This window comes from Manis javanica, chromosome 16 (assembly GCF_040802235.1).
Source record: "Manis javanica isolate MJ-LG chromosome 16, MJ_LKY, whole genome shotgun sequence".
NCBI lineage: Eukaryota > Metazoa > Chordata > Mammalia > Pholidota > Manidae > Manis > Manis javanica.
The window spans coordinates 38,437,044-38,450,457 of record NC_133171.1 but is presented as its reverse complement, the minus strand read 5'-3'; the positions used below and the strand labels follow the sequence as shown (position 1 = coordinate 38,450,457).

Genomic DNA, 13,414 nt, shown 5'->3' with positions numbered 1-13,414 from the left:
GGAGAGTGAGTGGAATAAACAGAGGGGAAGATCTTGTGCAAAGGCCCTGAGGCAAGAAAAAGTAGAGACTTCTGAAAGAATTAAAATAAAATAGATCAGTATGGAGGGAGAGAAAAAGAACAAGAGACATTTACAAAGGTTAATGGAGGCAAAAAATCATTGAGGGAGTCTTTTAAGCCAGGTTAAGGATTTTGAATTTGTTGTCCAAGAGCAATAAGAAACTCTTAAAGGGTGTTAAGGAGAAGAGTGATACGATGCAATCTGAGATTTTTAAGACTAATTCTGCATTCTGCAAGGGGAATGAACTTTAGGAGAAAGAATCTTTCAACTTGAAGATTGGGCTTCTCAGTAAGCTTCAAGAGCAGCTAAGAACGAATTTGGTGTACCCTTATATCATTAAGGGAAGGAGCTCTGGTGTCTGCAGCTTTAGAAAACAAAACAAAACAAAATTAAGGATGCTCAGCTCCTTGGCCAACATCCAGGTTTGACGCTCTGTGAGACTGTATAAAGACAAACCTATGTGACTCTGAGTTACTATGAAAATTGCTGACAGTGAACTTTATAACCTCCCATTGTGTAGTTACCAACAATTCTGTGAATTAAATGTCACCTTTAAAAGATCAGTTTTCTGTGGTAACTAGCCAGTAACTAGCCAGCTTAGTAACTAGCCAGTAGGCTAACCAGTGATGGCTACAGTTAATAGAATTTTTAACTATGTCTGGTTTCTAATGATCAGAGGCTAAAGTTTTTATACATTGGGAATTCAAATCTTGAGGCAATTCTTTTTGAAGAACTATGTACCCTACTAAAGAGTACCAAAATTAAACAAGCTCATCACTTACCCACCAGCAGTGCATGGCCTAAAATATTGTAGAACACATTACTGTCCACCTTCAGGCCCACAGTTCTGGACAGGCCAAGGCCTCTACTGAAGGAGTTCCATACTGTACAGCCCTGTACATAGGAATCTGAACAGGAAAGAGCGATGTGAACATTTGATGAATCTCAATGGCTCCTCAGATTCTGCTGATCATCTCCAAGGTAAGCCATAATATAACTAAGAACACACTCCCACACAATAATGAAATAGGAAATGAGGCATTGGAAAGAGAAAGCAAATCAAGAAAAGGGGAAACTCAGGCTGATGCACCTCAAAGATACCAAAGAAAATCAAGGAGGAATCCAAGAATCAAATGCAACAAGAGGAAAACCATCTGAGAAAGAGACAGTATGGCCAAACCACAAAAGAACAAGATTTCCGGTATCTTGTTGGCCATCAAGATGGCCAGTACCTTTGGTATCAACTCTCGTATCAATATGGAAGACAGCAGCTGGAGAAAAGCTAAGACAATGTGGGAGAGCCCTGCTGATGACCAACGCTTATCTTTAAAAGTGCATTTTCTATGAGGAGATGTAGACATTCTTTCTTGAGCTGTGAAATATTTTTAATTTGCTAGGCAATAATATTCTTGGCCCAAGACAGCCGGAAATTCTTATTCCAAATTGTAAACAAAGCCAAAGGGTAACCTGAAGATCATGACTCACATTTGAATGTACTGGTTTATGGAGCTAAAGGGGAAGTACCCTCTCCTATGCTAAAAGGAACTGACATGTAGGAAAGTCATTACATTGGGTGCATAGGCATATTTTATGACTCTCAAATCAAGTTATGTGGACTGAATCAGTCAGTGAATAAGTATTTCCTAAGCGTCATCTGTGTATTTCAGGAATTGTGCATTGTGCTGGAGATATAAAGATGAACAAAGCTAAGTAGATTCTTGCACATCTGCAGTCTGATGAAGGAAACTTACATTAAAAAATAAATATGCATTATTTGGAAAATTAAATGATAAATCCTTAAAAATGAGTTATGTTGTATTTCCAGGTAGTGAGAGATGTAGGGATAGCAAATGTTTGAAGTACTAGAAAATTACTTCTGTTTCTGGAATAATTTGACTTTTAAATTGGGACCATCCAGAAAAATTCTCAGCTGTAATGTGGTTTTAGATACTGGGCCTCCACATTTCCCTTTATCTCAGCACCCCTACTACCAGGTGCCCTCGCATCACTCACTAAGGATCCACCTCAGTAAGTGTCCCCATCCCTATCCTCTCTGTAGCTGCTGTCGCAATGTTCCTGACTCCAGATCCCCATCAGCCTGCCCGGCTGAACACCAAGAAATCTAAAGAGTTGTAGAGCTATTACAGATAGAATTCAGGGATTGGTAAACCTTTAAAAGTAGCAAAGATTCCACCTTCTAACTCTAGTGGCTGGGGGCAACTGACTGGACAGGGCACAAGGGCCTTCAGGGCATAAAACAATAAAAGAATTGTTCGGCAAGCAAGTCAGAAGTTCCTAACCTCTGGGTTAAGGTGTTACCCACTCCCAGGAAACACATTCGCATTTTAACAGAGGCCTACAGGGGATAATGTATTAACTCGGTTTTCAAACTTTTTTAAAGCACTGAGCCCTTTTTTCCAAATAAAACCTAATATATAAAAATAGATAAAGGTGCAGCTATTCTGAAACAGTTGGTGGGAGACAGACTTCATGATTTTTGAACACAGGAGGATCCCGATAATGTTCAAATGGCAACTCATATGTGACCACTACCCCTACTGACACTGGACTGACCCCCACATCAAATACTCAGCTGCCAAGAACCAGAGAGGAGAGCACAAAGGTATGGCTGCCCCAATGTATGAGGGAAGGAGCCATGTTAGAAAGCAACTCCCTAAATGAAAGTCAAAAATAAGTATTGTAGAAGAGATCTGGAAATTAGGATAAATAGACATCCCTGGCGTGCAGACCGTTTGAAATGAGAATAAAATAAAGCAGCAGTTGGCTAGCCAGGGTCCTACCCTACATGACTTCAAGGATCACTTTGTCATTACCTGTGGAAGTCCTAGCATCTTCCAAGGCCCACCTGGACCATCAGGTAAGCCCTGACAGCCTTTGTTGGGCCTCAGACCCTAGAACACACCCCTTTCAGGGAAGGATGTGGGTGCTGGAGGTGCTGAGGGAAGGGGAGGGTAACTCAGAAACAGAGGTGCTCCCCTCATTTTACCCGGTTCTCTGACCCTCTGCAGGTCAGCTTTGGGTACTGGGATTTCACCTGGGTGCCCCTGTGTCTCTCCACCTTCGGCTCAGAATCTTTGTCAATACCCCTGGTCATGTTCTTATTTCCTAGTTCTGATTTTGTTTCTCACCTAGCTGTTCCCATGTGCAGTCGAGGTTTCCTGTTCCCTCCCTGTATCTTCAGCTCTGGCCAACACCAGCACACTCTTCCACATTCCCAGGAAAATGCCCTGTTCTCAGCCCATTCTCCCCCATTTTTCCAGGCAGAAGACTGCTCAGAGTTAGGATAACTGGCCCATAGAAATGCTTTCTGCTGAACCTAGAGTCTCAGCATTGATTATTTAGGCCTTTCAGTATCAATTTGCCTGTAGTCACAAAGCTCATAAATGGCAGAGGCAAGATTCAAAACACAGATTTATACGGTTCACTCCAAGTCTGTTATACCTATGTAGTGACATTTCTCAAAGTGTAATCCTGCGACCACTTGTCCCAGAATCATAAGGTTTGTATGTTGAAAATTCAAGTCGCCGGGTCTACCTTAGCCCAGACCTGTCAGGGCAGGGTCCATACCCTGAATTTTGATGAGCTCCCCAAGTGATTTTTTAGGCATACTAAAGTCTGAGATGCATAGATCGAGTACATTATCCAGTTCTGAATCCCACATGTCCCCATACATCACATATCCTGACCCCCTGCATGTAGAGCTTTGAACATGGAAGATGAAAATAAAAATGACAAGTCATAGGCCTGGACCCCCTCACCTCTCATAGCTCCCACCAGAGTCAGCGCATTCAGATGCCTACGGAAGGCTTGTCCCACGTCCCGGAACTGCACTCCCTTCAACTGGACCTGGCTGGGCCCCTCTGGGAAGGACTGAACAATGACTGTGGCCCCCAAATCCCTGGATCCCAGCACTTTCTCACTCTTGGAATACAAACAGTTCTGCAAATGACCTGAAACACAGAATGGAGTCAGGGGGACCTGAAGCATGTGCAACATGCTTCTAGACAAATCACCCACTTTGAAAGACACTGCTCACACAAAGACAAACTGTTACTGCTTACTTTATTTAATAATCCTACTCCCCTTTTACTTTGATTCTCTTCTTTGGATTATTAATTAAAACATCCAATAACTAGGACATGATGTTGCCTTTACTCTATTATTTCCAGAAGCCCCCAAATCAATCACCTTAATTACTGTCACAAAGAGGCTGACTATAACCCACAAACCCAACCTAAATAGATGTTTATTTCAATCCAAAATATCCCCTGGAGGGAGTGTGCAATAAAATGACCTTCTTGTGGTTGATAATTATAGGGAAGAAATGTGAATGCTGAATATAATCACAGTTCTCTTTAGTCTTCAGCTGTCCAATGGGGTTTCACCACACACCCCTTTCTTTTCTGCTTTATAGTTTGAGGACTTAGCAATAATGCCACTGCAGAACGGCAAAGGGCTCCAAAGAAGTAACTGAACAGCACCCTCACCAACACCTCCTTCTCAGCCATGCCCCTAGTGAGGACAGCAAATTGCATGAACATAATACACACAACCACCATTGCTGCAAAGTGATAGGACCTCAAGATCCAGGACATTTCAGGTGGCAGATGGTATTGGGTAGTGTGAACTAACCTCAGAATGGAGAAGAAATCATCCCCTGAATTAATTCTTTATAATCCATGTTAATGACCAAAGAAGAGCCACTAAAGCAAAATGATGCATCATTCCACAGTAAATAACCCATGGTAAATTCCAGAGGCTAGTCATTTGCTACACCAGAGAGTGAATATATAAGAGGCGAATGAAGAAGTGTTTTATGTTTGTATGCTTTCTCAGGATTTTGATTGTTTATGCCGATGCTCCATATTTTTTAGAGGCCAGACCTCACATTATTGTATTTGGTACTGCTTTCCCAAACTTCCCCACATAAAGAAGGGGTGAGTGACATTTATTTTTTAGTGAAAAACCTTTGAATTTTGTTTTATGTTGAGAATGTTGTAACACTATTTCAAGATGGGGATGAAATCAGGGCCTTTCTCCTTAGGAGCCAGCAGATTTATAATGGCCCAAACCTAGAAACACAATCAAATGCAATATTTGCACAGTATGATCAGAATATATGTGTATGAGACTTACCAAGGGTGAACAGAATGCAGATCCCATTTCAGTGGAACTGTTAAAGTTGGCAGTCACTGGATTCTAACTCACTGTATCCAAACATTTTTCAGAATGGCACATTTGTGTGCCAGATGCCTGGGCTGGTGGAGGGTGGAGTCAAGATCCCTCTCACCTAACCACATCCCAACTCATGCTCACGTGAGTCTCTATGTAGACATGACCCAAATCTTTAACTCCAACCTTGACATTTCTTCCAGGATCCGACACCACCAGACATCTCCACTCAGACGCTAGACAGGCATCTGCCTTGGCATGTACAAAATTAAATTCATGATCTGCACCCTCCCACCCCAAAACCTGTTCCTCTTCCCATCTCAATAAATAGCCTCATCATCCATCCAGAGCTCATGCCCGGGAGTCATCCTTGACACCCACACCATCTTGGACTAAAGTTGACAAATGATGTCTTCACAACAAGTGAAAGCCTCATAATCTACAGCCTGGGAAACCAAAATATAACCTACTAAACTAACCATCCCTGAAATAGATGTTTAATAGGCACATCAGTGTGATTCAGTGCCTGCTACTCTCCTCGAAGAAAAATGACTTTAGCAACCACTTACTTAAAGTATGTGGTCGTTCACTCAGAAAACAAACTCCAGAAGTGGGGTGAGTGGAGAGAGAAGAGCCCTATAGTCTAATCAGTAAGAATATGTTGCTTGTGTCTATGACTTGGCATTAAACAATTTTCCTGAGAAATTTAGAAAGGGCCCGAATCAGAGTTAAGACTTCATTATAACCTCTAACCTGGTAATTTGATTCAACTCTCCATATTTAATTATTTAACAGGAGTTTTTTTTCCTCCAGAGAAATAATTTTCTCAAGTGGACACTGTTGTCTGTCTCTTTCACAAGGTTGTTGAGGGGAGAAGATGAAATGACAATTGATAAGAGAATTCTGAAAACCATAGGCTTTTATGGATATGCAAAGGTTAAGGCGCTCTTCTTTTTTGAAGGAAGTCAACAATACCAGGTATCATTTGACCATAGGACATTCATTTTCACTCCCTGAATTCCCCAACAAAATACTTCTCTACCTTTTGAAGAACTGGCCTCCTGGCATAAAGCGAGGAGCTTCATTCTCTCATTAGTGAGATTTCCTCGAATGGTAATACTCCTGCTGAGCAGGGCCACCGTGACCTTCAAAATACGGTGCTCTCTGGCCACCCAATTCTCTGTGAAGTTGTAAGAATATCTGCAAAAAAAAAGAAAACTAAAAAGGCACATTGGAAGATATCACTCCAAATCTTATTAGGAATAGTAAGCCACTAGATTAGCATAATTCTCTGTTGGGGGGTTCTATTTCTTCAGAAACTCAGATACAGAGGAATGAACTAAAGGCCCACACATGTGAAAATTAGGAATTATGCTAACTACTACACTGACCACCTACTACCCGGTGGAAAATCTAGAATCTTACAAAAGAAACTTATTTAAGAAGTCTAAATCTTTAAAATGCTTTATGTTTTGCAATTTTCTTTGCAAAACATCTAGCATTATTTAATGTAAAATTACATTGTTAAGACCTCATCTTCTTCTGTCTAAATGGAGCCAAGCTGACACTCAGTACCTCAAGGGCGACTGCAGATGGAGGTCTGTATTGTGCACAGTTTCCACAATGACAATCTCTTCCACAGGTTTGGCACCTTCGACACCTGTTCCACTGATGATAACAACTTCATCCCCAGGTTGCCAGTCCACGGCATCTTCCAGAGCCAACACTCTGTCTTGGGCATAGGCAGCTGCTCGAAGATGGGTCACCATTACTTTCGGTAGCGAACCTAAAACAATCCAAAAAAAGTTTGCCTTTAGAACCATATGAATGTGATGGTATTCAGCCAAAGAATCCTGAAATAAAAGAATCTAGGAAAGCAAGCTTCAGGGTCCACAAGCATCAATACCTTCACTTTTCTGGGTATTAGTTTTCTCATCAGTCACATGGTGCAATAAAAATAGTGCAGGATTGGTGGCATGGTACAAAAAGCACAGGAAATAGAGTCAGACTAAACATACATTTGAATCCCTGTTTTGCCAAACTCTAACCATGTTCTGCTGAGAAATGTACTCCACTGTGGGCTTCAGTTTCCTCGGTTACAAAGCAGAATAGCAAGGCCTTTCCCCATGGGGTTTTACGAAACTAAATGAAATAATATCCATAAAACATCTAGGTTAGACCATGGCATATAGTAGACCTTCAATATATTCCGTACTTTTCTCTTCCTTCCCTGTGTTATGCTGTGTTTTAAGGATGAAATTTATACCCTCTTTCTTATTCCAAATAACAGCTACTAGACTCCCTGATATACAAGTTTACAATGAATTTCTGATCTAAAGACTTCAACTCACTTCACAAATAGGGTTAGTAGAGTACAAAATCAAAATTACCCTAGATTGCTTGTCCTATATCTTGGTGTATTAAATGATCCCTAAAACCTAAAACGGGGTGTGATCCAAGATAAGATTGGCAGGCAACATCCAAGGAGAACCTGTCACTCTGAGTATCTTGGTTTGTATTAGACTCCAGTGCATCTAACCGACCCTCCCACACCAACATGCTACTCCTTAACTCTCAAGGATTCAAGAAGATAGTCTGCGTCACAGTTAACTCTGGCCTTTTCCAGCAAGGATCAAGACAAAGATTTTTATCAAGCCATTATCTGGAGCAATACTTCAGAAAACACATGGCTTACTCCCAACACCCTCTTTCGTCAGTACATTTCTTCCCCCCTTGCAATAGATCATAATTTACCTTTAGCCCACAGCAACTTACTGTCCTCCCTTGTTGCACTGAAGTAAAGCAATAATACTTGAATTTCTAACTACAGAGGTGGCGGACGATAAATCATTTTCAAATTATTTTAAACTTCCCTCTTTATTTGTCTGTGTGTGTGCAGCCACTTACACCAATAATGTTGTTCTAGGCTTAGAAAGGTCTTGAGGTTAATGATATAATTTCTGAAGTTTACTTGGGCAATAATTTTATCTTAAAATAATTTACAGAGTTCAAAATTTCTAATTATGGGCAGGTGAAAATTAAGGCATAAATCATCCCAAAAGAAAATAATTTTAATTTTATTCCTTGTTTGTATGCTTTAACCTTTGGAAACAATAAAATGAAATCAAGTTTATTTATATGTACATGCATATATATGTGAATTTCTATGACCCATTCACCGAAATATCTCTCCCAAGCACAGAAAGTGTTTATTGAAGACAAAATATTATTAAGCTCTGGGATCAATTGTTGATGATACTCATCAATATACAAATACCTACTATGCACCTACCAACACTCAAGCTGCATGTGGCAGAGCCAAGAGTAGAGTCAACAAAGATATTTGTCTACTAATCATATAAATACATGTAATAGTCAAGTCAGAATGAATGAAAAAATCAGAATTGTTGCGGTACATTTTTACCTACTAGCATAAACATAGGCCCTTTCCAATGTTGACAGAGCCTCTGGAAAGCAGTAAAATTATCTCAAAACCTTTTTATTTTCACTGCAAAAGTAACACAGAACTGTGTATATGACTAAAATATCAGGTTTTGATGTTTCCTGTGTGCCGACCTCATATTTACAACTATATAGTAGATAATTGACATTTGAATGAGCTACCATCATCTCAGACTCAAAAATGTCAACATAATTTTAATACTCACCTAAGCTAGACCCTCTGCAAACAGCTTTTATTCTTTGGGCCATTCTGCTTTGTTCCTTTTTTTTAACCTTAATAAGGTATCTTAATTACGTCCCTTCTTTGTACACTAACTTGCATATCTGCCAATAGTCCTCAGTAACAAAGCCCCCAAATCCCCTTCTGACTTGTAAGGCTCTCCATTATCAGACCTGACTTTATGGTCTCTGACTCTTTAATAAGCTCTTTATTCCAGGAAGCCCAGTTGTTGTTGTTTTTTACCTCATCTCATTTAACAAGAACATTCCTGCCTCTATCCCTTTGCCCATTCTGTTCCTTCCACCTACGTGCTTGGCCTTCCTTCCCTCACCTGTTTTTCTAAAATGTAGCTCAAGCCCCACCAATCCCACTGGGTTTCAGGGAGCACTTGCTGATGTCCACTCCCTCCTATAGACCTTGCAGTGAACTGGGGTTCTTACTTGAGCGAAAGATCTGGGTACTCTGGGATTTAGGCTTGTCCAAGATTAGATCATAATTTATCTTTAGCCCGCAGCAACTTCCTGTCCTCTCTTGCTGCACTGAAGTAGCCCAGCTTGTGAGTCATTTGTCTGGGTTGCTTTAAAGGGAAGAAAAAGCTCCCACAAAGAAGCGGATGGGGGGAAAGAGGATGACAGATATGGCAGGGGATCTGTCTCAGCTATGGGCCCCTCTCCCGACCAATGGACCTATGACTGAACCAGAGGAAATTTCCAGATGACTTTGGCACCTGACGCTCCTCTGCTCAGTTTGCACCTGCTACCTCACCCTGCCTCATTCCTCAGCATGATAATGAACTTGATTCCTCAGAAAAGCCCCAGAGACTCCCTGACGAGGTCAAACCCTGTATTATAATCTGTCACATCAGCATGTCCCTGTCCTTTCTAGCACTTAACACTGCAATTTGACCTTCATCACTGCAATTCTGTCTCCCCTATTAAACGGCAGGAGCTCTGCCTGTATTTGCTCACCCCCTTAACACCAATGTGTATCACTGTGCCTAGCACATAACAGGTGCCCAATAAACATATACTGAACGAGGAAAATCATGACTGAGACATAGGGAAACAAGTACCCCAAAGCTTTGATGTCCAGGTGATCAGGTGACCCCACATGACAAAGAGGTCCCGACATTTCATCGCAGAACACAATGCCCCCCCTCACATCCTAGGGTTTGACCTCCTGGGCAGCAGTGGAAGGCTGCACCCTCCCTCGGTGTCCCTGTGCTCAGCACTCTCTTGGCAGGTACGAGCATCAGAGGCAGCAGGGCGCCCCCTGGAGGGAGGACAATGGCAAGAAAGTCCAAATAGGAGGGAAGGGCAGGAAAGGCGCCTCATGCAACCTGCAGCAGACGACTACTTGGTGAACTCACATGACATATGTCGTGACAGTACCGATAACAGGCACAGAGTGTTGTAAAGGATTAGAGTCCGTGAGAGCTGGCAGGGGAGGAAAGGGGGCAATAATAGTATATTAAAATTAATTATATATAATACATTATAATAAATAAAATGTTTGCTCTCACTACTGAAATATCCACAGACTGAGCAGGCTGGCGGGTGGGGGGACCTGGGGAGACATGGTTTATAACCTACAGTCAGTACCAATTATTTCAGTATTAAATCATTCTGGAATTATTATAGTACATATATATGAAATCACCACCTCAACATTTAGGAACTTGAACACAGGGCTGCTCCCTTATTTCCTTTGTGTAGCACAATTCCTATAGGATTAGCATTCAGCTCATAGGGATTTAAATGAACTATTCTGAGCATTGCTTTCCGGACATTCTTTTGAAAACCTCATCAGATATATACCTAAATGAATATATGATGTCTGATAGGTAAAAAGTAGGAAAAAAGTGCAAGCATTAAGAACCTAGGATAAACCCAACCTATGCTGAGTAGTCGTACTTGAAGTAAAAACTATTTCGTTTTTGTTGTTTTTCTTTTAGTAGACTGCACAGTTTAGGGAGCTAAAATGCTTCAAGGACAAGATTACACAATGATGCGACGTGAGCACCAATTCTGAAGACAGGTCTCCCGAATCCAGAACCAAAGAATTGGACACATAATGGAATTCCTGGCCTCTGGAAATAACTGTAAATTAACGGTACCCAATTGTCTTTGATAGCCAAATATTATTTCCCTTACTTCATAAATGTTATTTAAGGGTCTCAGAAGGTGGGCCAACTGACTTCTCTGATGAGGAAAACGCTGCACACATTTCAAACGGGAGTCATTTCCCTTCACAGAACTCAAGAAACCCAGGTTGGGAAGCTCTCTTCCTTTCTCTAACACAAGTCAAAAAACGTAAAAATACAGTTTGAAAAGCTTGATACTGTATGAATACACTTAAATACACAGGGTCATGCTCTTAACTTGTAATTTAATACAGTATTCAACCACTTCAGGCATGTAGCATTGACCTGTAACCAACAAACTATTAATTTACTCCCACTAATCACTTCTACTCCTAATTGTATTTCCTACAAATTATTCTTCAAGCATTTCAGTGCCATTCATCCATAATTACAGTCCCAGAGAACCATCTTCCCAAATGGGCATGAAGAAAAAGAAATTAATTTTTGTGGGTTAACACACTTTAAAACTACTAAGTGTCCTCTGTTTATTTTGTGGGCCTTCAATCTTATTCCAAGTGAATAAATGCCAAGACCTTTACAAATCCTTTAGGAGTGAGAGAGAGAGTGTGAGAGGAAGGAATAATTGCATTAAAATAATGTTCACATCAGAATAGAAATAAAAAGGAACTCACAAAGAACTAGAAATAATTTTCTGAAATACATGCAAATTGTTTCCCCCTATTTGTGCACACAGCTTCACCATTATCCATAACAAGACAATGAATGCTGCCTTTTCTCTTGTGTAAATGAGCATTTATCAAGCACTGGAAAGACAAACATCAAGGGAACAGAGTTCCTGTCCTCCAAGGTCCATGACTGGTATAGGAAATAGACAAAAATCACAAGTATACTATGTTCAGTGTTAAGATAGAAGGACACCTAGGGTCTACAGGTGCACAGACAGGGAGCAACTCATTCATACAAAAGGGGAGGTTGTTTGTGGAAATATGTCCCAGACGAGCTGATAACTAGGTTGGGTCTTGAAGATGACAAATGGTCAGAGCACCCCAGGCAGAGTCAACAGTACATACAACGGTGTCGGACAACATGACACATTTAAGTAACTGCTCTATGTACGGCATGGCCAGATGCAGGTGTACAGAAGGGATGTGGACCTTAGGAGAGTTGGTGAGGTTGCACCTGGGAGCATGAGCAGGACCATCCTGGGAAGGCTTCCCACAGAGCACAGTTTACCCCAAAAGTGACTTGGAAACCAACAAAGGAATATTTAAGATAAAACTAAGAAATCATGCTGTTGTGAGACTAGTGTTATTTTAAGCCCGTGAGTACACATATCAAACTGAGGACAGAGAAACCTTAATGAGAAAATATATTTATTGCACACTGGGGAGAATGAGAAAAAGTTGAAGTCCTAAGATGAGTCAGAGCCAGCCAGAGGGGAAAGAGGGTGCTTGATGTGTTCTGGGAATAAATGGAGGAGCAATGTGTGGGGCGAGATGAATGAGACAAGATGAGTGTGACTGCACGAAATGACGCAGGGCCTTGCTGGCCTGTTTTAAAGGACTTAAGTCTTATTGGAAGTAGTTACATGATCAAACCTGTGGTTTTAAAGATCACCCTGGATGTTGTGTGAGGAAGAGATTGCACGAAAGTAAGAAGTCTATGAAGAAGGCTACTGCAGTGAATGTAGAGAAGTGCTGCAGTAGTTCAGACAGGAAGCTTTGGAATTTTGGAACTGAATAAGAGTTAAGCAGTGGATCTGGAGAGAAGTATAAAAATCTGAGATGTCTTTTAGAGAATCAAAATGACGTGGGGCTTGGATCTAGAGGTAAGGGAGAAGATGTCAGTGATGACTGACAGGTGCATAGCTGAACTGAGTTGGTAGATAAATAGGACATTAGGGAAGAAAATAAAGAGTCCATTCAATACATAATTGTTGAGTACCTACTATGTGCTGTGTTCCATGTGCTACTCTGGTACCTGGGAATATAGCAGTGAGCAAAACAGTCAATAAAAATCCCTGCCCTCATTTAGTTTACCATCCAGTGACATTCTGTTTCAGATATATTAACCTTTAAATGGCCATTTTAGACAGGTCATATTTTAGATATTAAAGAAACTATCCGAGTGAAGTTTGGAGCTCAGAAGAGAGGTCTGAAGCTAGAAATATAAAGACATCTTCAAAGAGATTAACCCATGGGAATGGGTAGGATTACTTGGGAGCAAATACATAGTTAAAAATGAAGAATACATGAGACTAAGGCCAGAGGAATGCCATCATTCCAAGGGTGGGAAAATAAGAACAAACCTAAGAGGAAAAGGAGAAGGAAGAAGTCAAAAAGATAAAGATACTTACTTACCCATAATTAAACAAA

General features: G+C 40.9%; 1 protein-coding gene across 10 annotated transcripts in view; it reads right to left on the bottom strand.

Annotated features, from left to right (window-relative positions):
- PKHD1 (PKHD1 ciliary IPT domain containing fibrocystin/polyductin) overlaps positions 1–13,414 on the bottom strand; it is a 421,695-nt gene that overhangs the window by 251,808 nt on the left and 156,473 nt on the right. For 7 of the 10 annotated variants that reach the window (XR_012125992.1, XM_073224035.1, XM_073224036.1 and 4 more), the window contains 4 exons: positions 6,829–7,039; positions 6,296–6,453; positions 3,840–4,031; positions 843–968 (listed from right to left, as the gene is read on the bottom strand). Coding sequence is in view for 9 of the 10 variants with exons in the window: in XM_073224035.1 (XP_073080136.1) it covers positions 843–968; positions 3,840–4,031; positions 6,296–6,453; positions 6,829–7,039 (687 nt within the window). In the remaining variant the exon portion in view is untranslated. The remainder of the gene's footprint in view (positions 1–842; positions 969–3,839; positions 4,032–6,295; positions 6,454–6,828; positions 7,040–13,414) is intronic. The other 3 variants (XM_073224037.1, XM_073224038.1, XM_073224040.1) reach the window with 3 other exon arrangements.